Below are 17,655 nucleotides of genomic sequence, written 5' to 3'. Positions count from 1 at the left end.
TGCGAGGTGTGGGGTCCACACATTTCTGAGTTATTTGAGCTTGACAAAGCGGTGCGAGGTGTGGGGTCCACACATTCCTGAGTAATTTGAGCTTGACAACGCGGTGCGGGGTGTGGGGGCGGTGCGAGGTGTGGGGTCCACACATTCCTGAGTTATTTGAGCTTGACAAAGCGGTGCGAGGTGTGGGGTCCACACATTCCTGAGTAATTTGAGCTTTACGAAGCAGTGCGGGGTGTGGGGGCGGTGCGAGGTGTGGGGTCCACACATTCCTGAGTTATTTGAGCTTGACAAAGCGGTGCGAGGTGTTGGGTCTACACATTCCTGAGTAATTTGAGCTTGACAGAGCGGTGCGGGGTGTGGGGGCGGTGCGAGGTGTGGGGTCCACACATTCCTCAGTTATTTGAGCTTGACAAAGCGGTGCGAGGTGTGGGGTCCACACATTCCTGAGAAATTTGAGCTTGACAAAGCGGTGCGGGGTGTGGGGTCCACACATTCCTGAGTAATTTAAGCTTGACATAGCGGTGCGGGGTGTGGGGTCCACACATTCCTGAGTTATTTGAGCTTGACAAAGCGGTGCGGGTGTGGGGTTGGTGCGGGGTGTGGGGTCCACACATTCCTGAGCTATTTGAGCTTGACAAAGCGGTGCGGGGTGTGGGGTCCACACATTCCTGAGTTATTTGAGCTTTACAAAGCGGTGCGGGGTGTGGGGTCCACACATTCCTGAGTTATTTGAGCTTGATAAAGCGGTGCGGGGTGTGGGGGCGGTGCGGGGTGTGGGGTCCACACATTCCTGAGTTATTTGAGCTTGATAACGCGGTGCGGGGTGTGGGGGCGGTGCGGGGTGTGGGAACCACACATCCCTGAGTTATTTTAGCTTGACAAAGCGGTGCGGGGTGTGGGGTCCACACATTCCTGAGTTATTTGAGCTTGACAAAGAGGTGCGGGGTTGGGGGCGGTGCGGGTGTGGGATAATAATAATGATAATAATAATTATTATAATAATAATAATAATAATAAATGAGTGTATTTACTATTCAGCCTCCGACGTTCGTTTCGGGAATTCCCGGAACATCTCCGTCTATTTCCGACTCGACCGTCATCGCGACGTCACTTGGTGTATTCACCGTTACCGACCCCGACACGACGTGCAGTATTATGTCACCGGTGACGTCAGTGTATGAGATCAGACCCTTGATGTCACCGGCAGATCCTCAAAAGCCGGGTATGTTTCTTCAGTATACAGCTTGGCATAATACAACTTGTCCGGGCGGAAGATGTATATTTCATAATGAATTTTATTATTATAATAACTACACAAATAATCCGTCTTTCCAGGTTTTCGAATCCAATGACCTTAATGAGCCCATTCCTTGAAACTAAAAATACCATACAAGCGGAAAGGATCGTCCCAGATTAGCCTGTGCCGACTGCACAGGCTAATCTGGGACGACACTCTACGCACATGCATTAAAAACCCTTTTTAGGAATAGTCCTTATGATATTATACAATGACGTCACATTTTTTACTTCACGTCCGATTGATATGACGCTTATCAGGAACCAATCTGTTTTCTGATATTATAATTGTTGCAATAATTAAGTAGTGCATCCAAAAAAATCAATCGTAAAACGAGTTACATGTTCCTAGCTTAAAGATCTAGCATCTTATTTTTTTTGTTTTCTAACCACAGGAATTTAAAGCTGGTTCGGTGGCTGTGCGACGCCATTGGGGAAGTTCACAACTACGGACCCGGATACGACATGTTCTGTGACGTCACCTGTGACAACAGTCTATGAGATCAGAAAAGTGGCGTCACCGACCGATCCCCAGAAACCGGGTAACAATTTAGTAAAAAATAAATGGGCCGCGCTCTGTGAGAAAGGGGTTTAATGCATGTGCGTTAAGTGTCATCCCAAATTAGTCTGTGCAGTATGTATCAGGAACGACACTTATCGCTTTTATGATATTTTTCGTTTCAAGAAAGTCTCTTCTTGGCAATTTGTCTTGTTAAGGCGAAAAGTTTCGTCCCTGATGAGCCTGTACAGGACCGGGCAGGATGATCTGGGACGACACTCTACGCACATGCCATACCCCCATTTTCACAGAGGGCGGTTCATATAAATATCTGAACTGTTACTGTAAGTATTTAACTTATTTTTATATGTCGGTATTTAACACGTCTTAGTAAACGTAACTCATGCGAGCCTCGTCCTTGGAAAACGGGGCTTAATGCATGTACGTACAGAGTCGTCTCAGAATAGCCTGTGCAGTCCGCGTACGCTCATCAGAGACGAGATTTTCCGCTTTGAAATATTAATTGTGAGGGCTGGAATCTAGTTCCATTGTATTACAGAGTTCGAAGTGTGGATCAGAAACGCCGTTACCCAGGCGTCTATCGACTTCAATGACTAGGCTGTTCCGCTGCCGCTAACAATCAAGTGCACAGACGGAAATGTTGTCAATGACATCACGGGGACGTTTAACGTCAACATCGTGGACTCGGTAAGTTGCGTTCACGTTTTTAACCCATGTATGCCTAGTGGACTCTCTCATCCTTCTAGATGGGATCAAGTTCTTTCCAAAATTAGGGATGTACAGTATATTTATAACTATAGTTAGAAAATATTTCTTACAGAAATTCATTTAAGCAAACAGCGCAGACCCTGATGAGACGCCGCATCATTCGGCGTCTCATCTGGGTCTACGCTTTTTACCAAGGTCTTTTTACTAGACGCTAGACATAAATGGGTTAAAGGATATGGAAATTCTAATGAATTGCTTAAGGAGCATTATACTGTTTGTATATTGTGTATGCTCTTTCAAAAACGACCAATCCTGATTTTTTAAAATACATTCTCAAGAACTGATGCAATTCATATAAACAGTGACACTTCGTTTCGAGTGTTTGTCGCTTGAACCCAAAAACGCAAATTGCGCGTAGCTATGCCTGCAGCAACAACTTATTCCGAGTCTATAATGTTTGACATATATATTTGCTATCGAGAGAAACATTCATTTTTTGGCTTGAGCCGATGTTGTTGGCTTGAGGATTTAACAACGTTTTGTTGAAAGATACGAGCCTATTTCTGAGAAGACCGGGTTTGATGCGTGGGACTTTTAAAGTGTCGTCCCATATTAGCCGGTGCAGACAGCACTGTTTTGGACGTGTGGTCTTCGATTATTGATAAAAGTATTGACTTGACTTTGTTCTAGCTAGAAATTCAGTGAATATCCATGCCAAATGGTAACTAGTAACAGAAAATCTTTGATAGTGATGACATAATATCCTGTGTAATGATTTTATTATTTGACTTCAGCCACCGGTTTTCACTGCACTGCCTGCTACCGGATCCAACATTTTAGACGGTCTCAAACACGCCACCGAAACCCTTCACACATTCAGCGTCACCGATAGCGACGACACCGTTACGTGCTCTGCAAGAGCGCCGGAAAACGCCCTTTTTGAAGTGGTCGCCGGCGTGGCACCAAGTAATAAACTGGAAAAATCAATACCAATTTAATCCTCGTTCTGGGAAAACTGGGCTTAATGCATGTGCTTTAAAAGTGGTCTCTGAGCGGACCCAGGCTAAAAGGTGACGATACTTTTCGCTTTTATATGTTGTTTTCGTTTTTATGAAGTCGATTCTACACGAAAATCCAGCTTAAGCGGAAATTGTCGTCCCTGATTAGCCTGTGTAGACTGCACATGATAATCTGGGACGACACTTTACGACCATACATTTAGCCTAGTTTAAAATGAAAAGACTTAATGGAGTCACGGATAAATGCGTTTTAAGGTCACATCAGTTTCAGTTTTATATGACCTCGTATATAATACTCCTTTTTAATTGGCTAAGTCAGATAACGCGGAGACGTTATTTTCTACTGTATGCAATCACAGTTGTGCCTTTTATCATACCGTTATGGTGATATCAACGTTATACACGATGCAGGATCGACGCGGGGTTCAAAGGGCTTTACACATGAGCTGGACAGAATGTAAACACAACGTTAAGAACTTTATTTTGCAAATATCTTAAGTTTTTGAGATACATTTGCACAAATCTTTTGTGCGTACAAGAAAGTTTTTTATCCAGCATTTTATTCCGATAGCTTAAGATTAAAAAACACATCATTGAATACGTCTAAAATCGGTGCCTAAATTTCACGTTGCGTGCAGCATAGGCGTGTACATGAATGCGTTACAAATCAATTTTTGAAAAAGAACATAGGCTTATTAAATCAATTAATTCTGATGTATTTCACATTGCCATAAGCAGCATTAAAACTGTCTTTTATGCACAAGTTGAACATCTCAAGAAAAATTGTTTAAACAAATTATTTGAAGAAGCACCACAAAATTAATTGGATTCCTGCATCAGCGCTAATAACAAATATTTATCGAGCAAGTTGCCAAAAGAGGGCATTGAATAAGAACATGGATGAAATAAGTGAGTTTAAAGCACGGACATCGGTTAAAAATCCCCACTATTTGGTATAAACACATGCAAACGTCGAGAAGTCTTCTTGCTTATAATAACAATGTTATGTAATGTTTCATTTGAATGTTGTTAATCGTTGTGAAGTAGGATTATATAACGCATTTTTTCAGATAAAAACATTTTTAACACTGGGTATGGACGCGCGATCGGAAAACGGGGTTAAATGCATGTTGGAAAAGTGTCGTCCCAGATTAGCCCATGTTAATTAGCACAGGCTAATCAGGAAAGGCACTTTTCGCCTAAACTTTGTTTACCAATAAGAGACTTTCCTCACAAGATAAATGCAAAAAAGAGCGGAACGTATCGTCCCTGATTAGCTTGTTCGGACTTCACAGGCTAATATAGGACGACACTTTATGTCCCGTTATCCCTATCGTCCTTGATTAGCTTGTTTTTACTGCACAGGCTTACATAGGACGACACTTTACGCACATGCATTAAGCCCCTTTATCCCAGATTGAAGCTCATATAATTCATCGCTTGAACGTTTTCAGGATTTACAGTTAACGTAAGGATGGGGGTTACGCTAAGAGCAGAGAACGGACCTTACGTCATCAACGTCGACTGCTCAGATGGCGACAATGACGTCACTGCGACGTTCACACAACCAGTGATGGATACGGTAAGTTGTCTTACGTGGGCAAATTTACCGGATTTACCGAAAACCTAACAAATAAACCGGTATGTAAGTTTTCAACAATAGATGTTCAAGTAAATGTCGTTACACCGAAACCAAAGGAAACCAAACAGTCATCCCGACCAATGTGCCTTCAAAAATAGATGTTCAAATTAATGTTGTTATACTGGAACAAAATGATAACCAAAAAGATCATCCCTTCAAATGTTCCCTCAACAATAAATGTTCCCGCTCATGTGGTTACACCGAAACCAAATGTAAACCGAAAGTCATCACGGCACCTTAAAAAGTGCCCAAATAATAGATGTTCAGATACATAAGGTTATGGTAACCAAAAAAAATAAAATGACGCCTGGCTGTTAAAGGGATTATTTTGATTGTCCTTCTGTTTTGGCAGCCGCCGACCGTTGTATCCGGGATCCCCTGAAGTTCCCCAACGTATCTGACGCCACTGTCACGCAGACGTTACTCGGGAAGTTTACAACTACAGACCCAGATACGGCGCGCTCTGTGACGTCACCATCCACCACCGTGTATGAGATCAGAAATGTGACGTCACCGGTGAATGTTTCTCAGCCAGGTGAAAAGTCATTAGAAACATTAGTACAGTTAGTTTAGTTTAAACCTATTTATTTTAGCTCAGTTGCATTGCAAGCCTAAGACTTATCGTAACGCTATCGAGTCCTTTTCTTTTCTTGGGTAGAAATAGAACATAGTGTATTTTGGGGAGATCTCAAGATCGCTATCACAGTGGGGATCGGACCCATGACCTCCTGGTCATGCCGCATCATGCGGCATCTCATCTGGGTCTACGCTGTTTGCCAAGGCCTTCTTTCTAGACGCTAGGCATAAATGGGTTAATTTCCGTCAGAATTATCTTATTATATATATATATATATATATATATATATATATATATATATATATATACACACATATGGCCAGTTACGGGGTCTCTGATTTAGAAATAGGTTATGGGGTTCCCACTTTAAATACATGTATCTCCATACCCTTTTTTATCCGATATAAACACGAAATAAGGTATATAGGGGTACCTACTATTATTATTGTATATAAATACGTCATTTATTTAACGTCTTATACAAGGAAATATATAGCGAACTTATTTGCGAGGTATATACAATTTCAATTTCAGACCTGATTGTGGTTTTCGATTTAAGACCTTATTGTGAGATTTGATTGCATTACCTCCCCTACACCCCCCTCATAGTAATTAAAGGAGCCTAGATTGCGGGGTTGTATATAGACCCCGTTTTTTATATTGACCTCGTAAGTACAGTCTGAAAACTACAGAGACCGCGTAACTGGCACTATGTATTGGTATATATATATATATATATATATATATATATATATATATATATATATATATATATATATTCACACATATGGCCAGTTACGGGGTCTCTGATTTAGAAATAGGTTATGGGGTTCCCACTTTAAATACATGTATCTCCATACCCTTTTTTATCCGATATAAACACGAATTAAGGTATATAGGGGTACCTACTATTATTATTGTATATAAATACGTCATTTATTTAACGTCTTATACAAGGAAATATATAGCGAACTTATTTGCGAGGTATATACAATTTCAATTTCAGACCTGATTGTGGTTTTCGATTTAAGACCTTATTGTGAGATTTGATTGCATTACCTCCCCTACACCCCCCTCATAGTAATTAAAGGAGCCTAGATTGCGGGGTTGTATATAGACCCCGTTTTTTATATTGACCTCGTAAGTACAGTCTGAAAACTACAGAGACCGCGTAACTGGCACTATGTATTGGTATATATATATATATATATATATATATATTTATATATATATATATATATATATATATATATATATATATTTATATATACCAATACATAGTGCCAGTTACGCGGTCTCTGTAGTTTTCAGACTGTACTGTACGAGGTCAATATAAAAAACGGGGTCTATATACAACCCCGCAATCTAGGCTCCTTTAATTACTATGAGGGGGGTGTAGGGGAGGTAATGCAATCAAATCTCACAATAAGGTCTTAAATCGAAAACCACAATCAGGTCTGAAATTGAAATTGTATATACCTCGCAAATAAGTTCGCTATATATTTCCTTGTATAAGACGTTAAATAAATGACGTATTTATATACAATAATAATAGTAGGTACCCCTATATACCTTAATTCGTGTTTATATCGGATAAAAAAGGGTATGGAGATACATGTATTTAAAGTGGGAACCCCATAACCTATTTCTAAATCAGAGACCCCGTAACTGGCCATATGTGTGAATATATATATATATATATATATATATATATATATATATATATATATATATATATATATATATATATATATATATATAAGGCGCAGTCAGTCACTATAACACGTTGTCAACCAGTATAAGGCGCTGTCAGTTGCTATAACACGTTGTCAATCAGTATAAGGCGCTGTCAGTCGCTATAACACGTTGTCAACCAGTATAAGGCGCTGTCAGTCGCTATAACACGTTGTCAACCAGTATAAGGCGCTGTCAGTCGCTATTACACGTTGTCAACCAGTATAAGACGCTGTCAGTCGCTGTAACACGTTGTCAACCAGTATAAGGCGTTGTCAGTCGCTATAACACGTTGTCAACCAGTATAAGGCGTTGTCAGTCGCTATAACACGTTGTCAACCAGTATAAGGCGCTGTCAGTCGCTATAACACGTTGTCAACCAGTATAAGGCGATGTCAGTCGCTATAACACGTTGTAAACCAGTATAAGGCGCTGTCAGTCGCTATAACACGTTGTCAACCAGTATAAGGCGCTTTCAGTCTTTATAACACGTTGTCAACCAGTATAAGGCGCTGTCAGTCTTTATAACACGTTGTCAACCAGTATAAGGCGCTGTCAGTCGCTGTAACACGTTGTCAACCAGTATAAGGCGCTGTCAGTCTTTATAACAAGTTGTCAAAAAAAGACCATAGTTTGTTGTGTAATTTCAGGAAATCCTCCAGTAAGGATAAGAAGTTTATTGCGGCTGATGTTGACACATATCTCTATGAGGTTAGGGGAAACATTGGTGAACGCTGCCTGCCCGACAACACGAAAATGTTGGCTCTGTACAAGGTCAACCCCAACGCTGAGTGGGTCTTGAAACACAGACAACGCATGAAAGCCGATTAACCGCATCTTAAAATTGTTCGACAGAGACTTAAATTTTGCTGGCAGAGAGATTGGGCAAAACCTCGTATTTAGCGGTTCTGACAAAAGCCCTCCATCCCATTTCTGTGTATAGCTCTCATTTCCATTTAGAGCTCCAATAACTATTTTGAGCTCCCATTTCTATTTAGAGCTCACTTGTGTTTTTAGAGCCCTAATGTCTGTTTAGAGCTCCAATTTATATGTATTGCTCCCATTACTATTTAAAGCTTCTTTGTTATTGTATGTTTTCTGCAAAGTATTATACATGTATTATAATTACTGATGCTGGCCCTTTTTGACCCATATCCGACAGTGTTGTCTCATTACATTTAATGTTATGTGCATCACAAATGTTGCGCTAAGTTATTTCTTGTGTTTGTATACTAGATGACTATTAGGAATATGTACTATAATAGTAAATATGGCTATACACATGTTATTAAATACGTCTGAAGATGAAAGGGTGTGTTTGTATTTTTTGTTGTTGTCAGACTTGATCCTTGTATAAATTTGTATTTGGGACAACAGGGCTTAATGAATGTGCGTAGAGCATCTTTCCAGAATAGCCAGTGCAGTCCGTACGGGCTAATAAGGGTGGACACATTCCGGCGGATTTTTTAAGCGTAAAGGAAGAAAACAAAAATCCCGTCTATTCGGGAAGTGTCGTCCCTGATAAGCCTGTGCGGACAGCATTAAGCCCTGTTTTCACAGAGTGCGGCTCATTATAATCCATGTTTGCGATTGAATAGGAATACTTAAGGGTATTTACCATAAACTCCCTGGTTTAATGAAAGAAATTTCTGATGTAAACACCATCACCAGCACATATTGGGCATTCCACACTTTATAGCCGCTTAATTTTCCGAGCAATTAAAACATACCAACATAAAATCATGTAAGTTACCTTTGTACCCATTGATCTCCATACTCAAATACTGTAAACTTAACTCAAAAACAAAAAATGACAGAAAAAGATCAAGTCCCGAATAATAATGCGTTTTACTGTATAGACTTCAATGACTAGTTTTATTCCAAAATTATATTTTAGCCCCGCTCTGTGAACAGAGGGTTTAATGCATGTGCGTAAAGTGTCGTCCCAGATTAGCCTGTGAATTCCGCACAGGCTAATCAGGGACAACATTTACCACTTTTATGATGTTTTTCGTTTTAAGGAAGTCCGTTCTTAGCAAACATTAATTTAGGCGGAAAGTGTCATTCGGACCGCTTATCTGGGACGACACTTCGCACATGCATTAAACCCCCCTTTCCACAAAGCTAGGCTCATTTAATTAGCGTTAATCTTTCATCTTTACTTTATTTGTAGAAACCATACGATCATCCTACTGGTTCTACCCAGGGTTTTTTGTCTGAAAATATTAAAATTAATACACACATCAGTGTATTAATATTACAGACACTCGCTCGTTGAATCAATATTGCCTTGAGTTAAGCGAAAAGACTTCAAACACAAAAGTGCGAACAAACTTACACTATTATTTAAGGGCTAACTGTATCCGATAATTAAAACCAAAATCTTGATCCGCGAAATTAAATGACTGATTGACTGAGTGAGTGACTTTGTGATTGAGTGACTGACTGAGTGAAGGAGTGAGTGACTGACTAAATGAGTGATTGATATGCATCTATTTAAAATGTATTCTTCACCATTAAGGCATAATAATGAACGAATCGAAACTACTGGAAATGCGTCCCTGGGTTCTCGCTGTGATTTGTGTTGGAAGCTTAAAGTGATATTATGGGCATCTAACAGTATGAAGGCGTCTATCGCAACCGTTGTGTTTATTTCTGGTGTGTTCACTTCATATACACTTATATTTGTTAATGCAGCATCAACCTACTAAAACAATATGCTGGAAAGAGCAAAATAATCCATTTGAATGTCAACCGTACTTTCGTTTTGACAACTGACGACAGAAATGATTCGATGAACGATGTGAGTCTAAATGCAGTTTTCATGCAGATTCGTTCATACGACACAAAGACACAATTTTGTTTTACGGATCGTTTCGGCTTAGAGGACTGGGTGAGTCATGTAAAATATAGAAAATAATACATATTTTTTGTAAACAACTGGTAGCAAGATGAGTTGTAGATAATGGGTCAGTTACCACATTTTAACTAATTCTTTTGACCTGTTAATTCTTTTCAGCTCAATTCAACAGTGAAAAAATGCCCATACTATCACTTTAACAATTGTTTATTTTCACACTTTCTTGTTTATCTATTCATCCATTCATTTTTTAACATGATCGTCCGTGTTAGTGAGATAAACAACTCTCAAATCTTGAATGCAGCGATTAGGTGTAATGAAATGTTTTATTTTCCGTAGTTAAAAATACAACAAATGCTTAAATATAATGGTTAGACTTAACCACCAATCACTCAAACATCAATAATTCTTTAAGGGGTCCATATATCGGAAAAGTAGCACCGGAATCGGATTCAGGAAGACAAAATCACATAGATTGGACTATCTTATTGTTTTATTTCACTGGAATGTAAGGTGTACTGGGTTTTGCGCTTCTATTAAAAGGGTGCTGCATTCTTATCGAAATGCACAATTTAAACTCAATAATTCTTTAACGAGTTGAGACATCGAAAAATTAACACCGGATTCAGATTCAGCGACACAAATTCATAGAGATTTCACTATCTTATTGTTTGATTTCGATGGAGCGAACGAGCTAGCGAGCGAGCGTATTTCATTTGTGAAGGTAAATAGGACTGCGTGAGAAAAGGGTGCTTAATGCAAAACATTTTTTGATTATACCTTTTTTATTTTTATGTTTTTTTCAATTTTTTTTCAAACTTTTAAACAACACTATAAACTGTTTATGTTTTATTGAAAACAAAAAAAAAAATTTTTTTTTCATTATATGATACATATGTATTTTTTTATTTATTTTTTTAAAATTGATAACTTTTGAACGGCTGTAGAAATCTTAAAAATTCCAACGAATTCGTGATCAGCGTTGTCATAGGCATATAGAGATAAACATCTCTTTATTTATTTCAACGTTTTTTTTTTAATAAATAGATTATTTATTTATGTTTTAAATGTTACGAACATAACATTCTGCATCTATCGCTTCAATATCATGTTCTTAATTCTATCCAACAATTCTGCATTATAAAACAAACGTTTACAATATAGTTAGGAAACTAAATCACTCGCATCTTGCCAACAACTGAGTCTGGGATTGAAGCCGGATCGCCTTGGTGAGAAGCGTGTATACCGTAAAACAAAAGAGTGTCTTTGTGTCGTATGAACGAATCTGCACTAAAACTTAATTGAGATTAACAAAGTACGGATGATATTCAAATGCATTAGTTTTCTTTTTCCGGGATGTTGTTTTAGTATGTTGATTCTGCATTAACAAATATACATGTGTATGAAGTGAAAACACCAAAAATAAACAACGGTTGCGATAGACACCTATACGCTGTTAGATGCCCATAATATCACGTTAAAAGAGCAACCGACATTGATTGCTATTAAAATCGTTGATTATACACTGATTGATACCCAGGACAAAATGTTCAGTACATAACCCAGAGGGGTAAATGAGAAAACCCAATAGTGACCAGCCTGGCAGCCTCAAACTGTATGCGGCTTCGGTCAGTATACGATTTGGGGTTGCCTGACTGGTCAAGAGTATATTTAAGCAGTTATTACTTAGTTGACACTGCATCGGATGAACGGCCGACGTTTATGATCCTGCCTCTTCTTTGCATCAGAGTGTGCAAGGCTAGTATCAGTTTTAAAGATCAATCGATCTTATTCCGAAAGATGCAATCAAAAACGCATATCACGCAGCTTCTAAGAAAATCCCATTCGCCCAAATGCAAGCGAGCGATACACCTTCACTTCAATAAATGTACCACAAACTCTCGTCTGTCAACGTCGCTGCCCATGAAATACACGTTGCATGTTGCAGACACACTTAGGAAACAGTTGATAACCACAAAAGGAATGGGCGCGATCGCGAAATGGCTTTTCATCCAGAAGAGAAAGAGAACTCGCTACAAATAGGCACTACTTTCGACAATCACCACGTGAAGCAAATATCTTAGTGTGTTTTCACCATAAATCAGCCAATCGTGATGCAGCGACTATTTCCGGAATCCCCGGCAAAATGGGAAAATTACCATAACTATTTCCGAAATCCCTCCCAAAATGTGAAAATTACCATAATTAACCAGACATACGCGCATGCCCACAACATAGTCCGCATACACAGCAACTCTGAGTCTCTTCGCAAGTGCATTTACGCTACAGTACAGTGCACACAGCATACATTCATTTATCTCTTGCGCTTATCATCACCGCTCAATAACAAATCACTCAAAACACAATATGAAATCCGCTTCGAACTACTTTCCACATCCACTTCTACTTTCCTTTTGCTTTCACGAGGATGCCCCTTTCAGTTTCACTTTACTGGCGAAATCCGCAATTACATGACTTTGCTCACATACGCACGCAAATTAACAAAGCAACATATCACATACATAGAATAAATACAGAAATAACAACGTACTAAATCACTTGGCTTATATCTAAAAAATCAGTGCCATCAAATGCCCCTCATACGCGCTATTCGCTATGTCGACAACAGCCCTTTCAACATAGTAGTACATAGCCCTACAGCAACAACAACAAGCGCGCGCCAAATATGGCCGATTGAGGAAAGACACGATGGATTTCTCGCAAGTTAGCAGTCAGAATAGCTTTGTATCAATGTATAATGCACACCAACTCGTTAGATGACCATTTACCACGTGAATACAACTGCACGGAGTATTTGGTACGTAGACACAAACATGTGATGTGAAACTTTCAAAAAGTCGAGCCCACGATGTTCCAACGACTTTTTTTCAAAAATTCAAAACTTAACAAAAGCCCAGTAAATTCTCTCGTCCGATCGAGTGTGATTTGATTTTATTTTATTCGAGTTTAAATTTCGTTTAATCATCTTCATTGCGTACAATACCTAAGGATTATTGAGAGTCCTTCCCTTGGCTTGAACCAGTTCATGCCAGGTGTCCTGTCTACTTTGAACAGTTGATCTCAGTGGATTAAGCTAGGCAAGCTTGCGTAGCTACTCAAACAGCGTAATCCAGTTCTGTGAACACGTCAATCCTTACCTTGATGGCTCTTTTACACCAGGACGTGATAAGACTGGAAGTACCTTGCTAGCGCCACGTGCGACGAAAGGGCTCCAGAACTCCTGTATTTTCATGGGAAGGTAACCATCCCGTCCTTGCTGTCTCATGAAGTCGGATTGCCAGTGAGCTTTGTTTGGAGTATAAAACTCAAATTAAAAAAATGCTTGTAAATAAAAGCTAAGGCCTGCTTGCTCTTGGTAAATGGGACTAAAATTATGTGCCTAAAGTGTTGTCTGAGACAGATCAGCCTGTGCAATCAGCACAGGCTAATCACGAACAACACTTCACTTTAATGGAGATTTTTTTATGTAAAAAAAGTCTCTTTTAACCCTTTAACACACAGATATGTTATTTGACGCATTTGTAGTCCCTTACAAAGTTAAATTTAATTAAAGACCTTTTTGACTAGATTCAACTGGATTCAAGTTTTTAAGGCTTCTTTTCTAACCCTTAGATACTGATGAGCAGCAAACAGCATAAAACCCGAACAGACTGCGAGTAACTCGCAGTCTGTTCAGGTTTTATGCTGTTTGCACATAGCCATTTTCACTTTGCTTGTGAGTGGGAAAGGGTTAAACAAAAATACAGCTACAGGATGATGTTTTATGCACATGTATTAAGCCTCCTCATCCCAGAGTGCATCTCATATATTTGTTACCTCTTCTAACAGATAGTGCATGGAAAGCCGGTTGTAAAGGCTACAAAAGCTCCAACTTGCAAAGACCTGCCAATGCAAGATCAACCAATCAAAATTCAGCAGCCAACTAACAGTGAACCAATCAAAGTTCAGCATTCAGTGGAAGTGCAGACCAGTTTCATTGAGCTCAATCCACCAACTTTACAACAGACAAAGGAGAGCTTACCTCATCCTGGTCCTGTCACACATGGTAATTTAACCCTTTGCATGCTGGGAAATTTGTCGTCTGCTAAAATGTCGTCTGCTGAATTTCTAAAATTTGCATTTCTTCGATTTTTTCAAAGAATACTATCAGAGTAGCAAACAGTTTGGATCCTGATGAGACGCCACGTTCTGTGGCGTCTCATCTGGATCCAAACTGTTTGCAAAGGCCTTCAAAATTCGGTTCCAGCTCTGAAAGAGTTAACCCATGAAAGGCGAGTGTTCTGTTAGAAGTTACATGCAATAAATTTTGAAATCATCTCAGCGGAAGCATACATGTATAGAGAGAAAATTATTATACATTTCATTTTTTTGCAATAGTGCTCATGTCCAGTGATTACAATTTATAAACTCTTTTTCTCACCAATAATAAGCAAACTCGTAGGATACTTATTATGAATTGTGTATTTTTTATTGATTTTTTAGTATTTAAGCTTTAAAACATTTTGTCTGGAGTCCCTTTATGAATGACGTCATGAAAACGCGGAGGGACTTAAAGCAATGAAACAGACACAGCATTTTTTGTACGTTTGTATATGTACATATTTATTCAAAATGAACATTGGTACTTCTTTGCATCTTTTTTATTACTTTTATTTTAATGCTCGATATACATGTTTTTTTATTAGTGTACTCTTAGTGTACTACTACAGTTTTAGTGGGCTATGTATATTTAATGCAGCCTACGAACTTTGGCTGAAGGCTGGGTCAGCGAGTACGCTGAGTCATGACGTCACCGCTGCGGTGGCTATGACAATCACGTGCAGTGACGGGACGGACCAAATCACCAGCAGTTACAATGTGGACATTTTTGACGCGGTACAATAGAATTAAATTGCGTTCTGGAAAAAAGGGCTTAATGCATGTGCGTAAAGTGTCGTTCCAGATTAGTGTTCGCAGTTCTCTCTCTAATGAGCTTTCCGCTTTTAAATGAAACCTCTTCTTAGTGAAAATACTGTGAAGCGGAAAGTGCCGTCACTGATTAGCCTGTGTATTCCGCATTTCGCACAGTGAGACGACAATTTACGCACATGCATTACACCCGGTTTTCCCAGAGCAAGGCTTATTTTTTTATTTTCTCCCACATGAGCTTGCATGGACGAAGTTTAGGAGAAGCTCGGTCGGTCGGTCCGTTTATTTGTCCCCCAAAAAGCGCCTAAGAATCTATAAATTTCTGAGTTATGTACCATTACAGTCATGGGCATGGCTGTTATATTAAATATAACAGGATCGAACGTATCCTAAATTTCTCATTTGACTGAATTAAAAATTGAAATACATGTAAGTGTGTGTTATCTCCATGGCATGCAAGAAATCGCCCGTGGTCCACACATTCCTGAGTTATTTGAACTTGACAAAGCGGTGTGGGGGCGGTGCGGGGTGTGGGGTCCACACATTCCTGAGTTATTTGAGCTTGACAAAGCGGTGCGGGGTGTGGGGTCCACACATTTCTGAGTTATTTGAGCTTGACAAAGGGGTGCGGTTTGTGGGGTCCACACATTCCTGAGTTATTTGAGCTTGACAAAGCGGTGCGGGGTGTGGGGTCCACACATTCCTGAGTTATTTGAGCTTGACAAAGCGGTGCGGGGTGTGGGGTCCACACATTCCTGAGCTATTTGAGCTTGACAAAGCGGTGCGGGGTGTGGGGTCCACACATTCCTGAGTTATTTGAACTTGACAAAGCGGTGCGGGGTGTGGGGTCCACACATTCCTGAGTTATTTGAGCTTGACAAAGCGGTGCGGGGTGTTGGGTCCACACATTCCTGAGTTATTTGAGCTTGACAAAGCGGTGCGGGGTGTGGGGTCCACACATTCCTGAGTTATTTGAGCTTGACAAAGCGGTGCGGGGTGTGGGGTCCACACATTCCTGAGTTATTTTAGCTTGACAAAGCGGTGCGGGGTGTGGGGTCCACACATTCCTGAGTAATTTGAGATTGACAAAGCGGTGCGGGGTGTGGGGTCCACACATTCCTGAGTTATTTGAGCTTGACAAAGCGGTGTGGGGTGTGGGGTCCACACATTCCTGAGTTATTTGAGCTTGACAAAGCGGTGCGGGGTGTGGGGTCCACACATTCCTGAGTTATTTGAGCTTGACAAAGCGGTGCGGGGTGCGGGGTTGGGAGTATGGCACGATTCAGGAGATGCCTGAATACAGGCATAAATGCTGTAACCGTTATGAAGCACCTAGTAACGTGCAAAAAAAACCTCTACCTCATAAACACGTTTTTAAGATAACATTTCATGTTCACAGATTGGTTATTTTCCAAAGTTGTGTCAGTCATTCCCAAGATAAAAGAAATATGAATATAAAGGAGCGAAACACTATGGGCATACACTATGCATTCAGTTTGAATACTGGGTAGACTAAGAAATTATATTCTATTTAATTTGACATATTACCATACGTTATTAACTTCTCTTAATCAAAACAACATATTTAAAGGTTAATGCCCATTGAAGGTTCCCGTTCCGACCAATTTTGCCGGTACTTCCGGTCCGCTTGGAGACCTATCGCTAGTGGGCACTTCTGTTCACCAGTTCACCATAACCGACCAAGATGACGCCATTTCCTTTTCCATCAACGCTCAGGAGGTCGCAAAGTTTGGCATCACCAAGGTGGACACCGCTACCGGAGCTCAACGTAAGTTTGGTGACGTCATTACGTGAATGTGTAGACGTCGTTACAAGAGTTTGTTGATGGTAATACGTACGTTTAGTGACGTTATTTAAATGATGATTATTGTGATAGTGATTAAGTCATTAAAATGATCATGATGATTAAAATAGTGGTGTTGTTGATGAAGAGTAGGAATATAATGATCAGGATACTGCTGCTGCTTATGGCGATGCTGTTATGGTGGTGGTGATGGTGATGATGATGATGATGCTAAAGATGATGATGATGATGGTGATGATGATGAGGAGGAGGAGGAGGAGAAGGAATATTTGTTAATGCGAGTGTTCAAAGATGGTAAAATAGTTTAAATATCGGTGACACCTTTGACTAAGCAATCATGTTAAGGTGCTTTTTTTGACAGGGTTCGACGTCATGACGATTGCCACGCTTGATTACGACTCTGCTACGAGTTACACGATCACCGTCACGTGTACTGACGCTATCAACCCTGTGACGTCATCAAGGACCATCAACTTAGCAGATGACGTAAGCATAGTAAAAATCAATATCTTAAAACGATTTAGGTATTTGTTAAAACGTGTTTT

General features: G+C 39.8%; 1 protein-coding gene across 42 annotated transcripts in view; it reads left to right on the top strand.

The window, feature by feature from the left end:
- Window positions 1–1,019: 1,019 nt before the first annotated feature.
- The window catches only part of LOC127864454 (uncharacterized), a 69,267-nt gene continuing 52,631 nt past the window's right edge, over window positions 1,020–17,655 (top strand). For 24 of the 42 annotated variants that reach the window (XR_008042013.1, XR_008042025.1, XR_008042009.1 and 21 more), the window contains exons 1-6: window positions 12,255–13,174; window positions 13,537–13,657; window positions 14,206–14,422; window positions 15,116–15,252; window positions 16,894–17,074; window positions 17,472–17,596. Coding sequence is in view for 1 of the 42 variants with exons in the window: in XM_052404077.1 (XP_052260037.1) it covers window positions 14,266–14,422; window positions 15,116–15,252; window positions 16,894–17,074; window positions 17,472–17,596 (600 nt within the window). In the remaining 41 variants the exon portion in view is untranslated. Of the gene's footprint in view, window positions 1,223–1,258; window positions 1,277–1,691; window positions 1,839–2,354; window positions 2,504–3,318; window positions 3,595–4,997; window positions 5,126–5,537; window positions 5,721–8,146; window positions 8,807–12,248; window positions 13,175–13,431; window positions 13,658–14,205; window positions 14,423–15,115; window positions 15,253–16,893; window positions 17,075–17,471; window positions 17,597–17,655 lie in introns of those variants that run through there. The other 18 variants (XR_008042033.1, XR_008042000.1, XR_008041998.1 and 15 more) reach the window with 14 other exon arrangements.

Source organism: Dreissena polymorpha, chromosome 1 (genome assembly GCF_020536995.1).
Source record: "Dreissena polymorpha isolate Duluth1 chromosome 1, UMN_Dpol_1.0, whole genome shotgun sequence".
Classification (NCBI taxonomy): domain Eukaryota; kingdom Metazoa; phylum Mollusca; class Bivalvia; order Myida; family Dreissenidae; genus Dreissena; species Dreissena polymorpha.
Note: the sequence above shows the minus strand (reverse complement) of the source record. Positions and strands in the feature narration are given on the sequence as shown.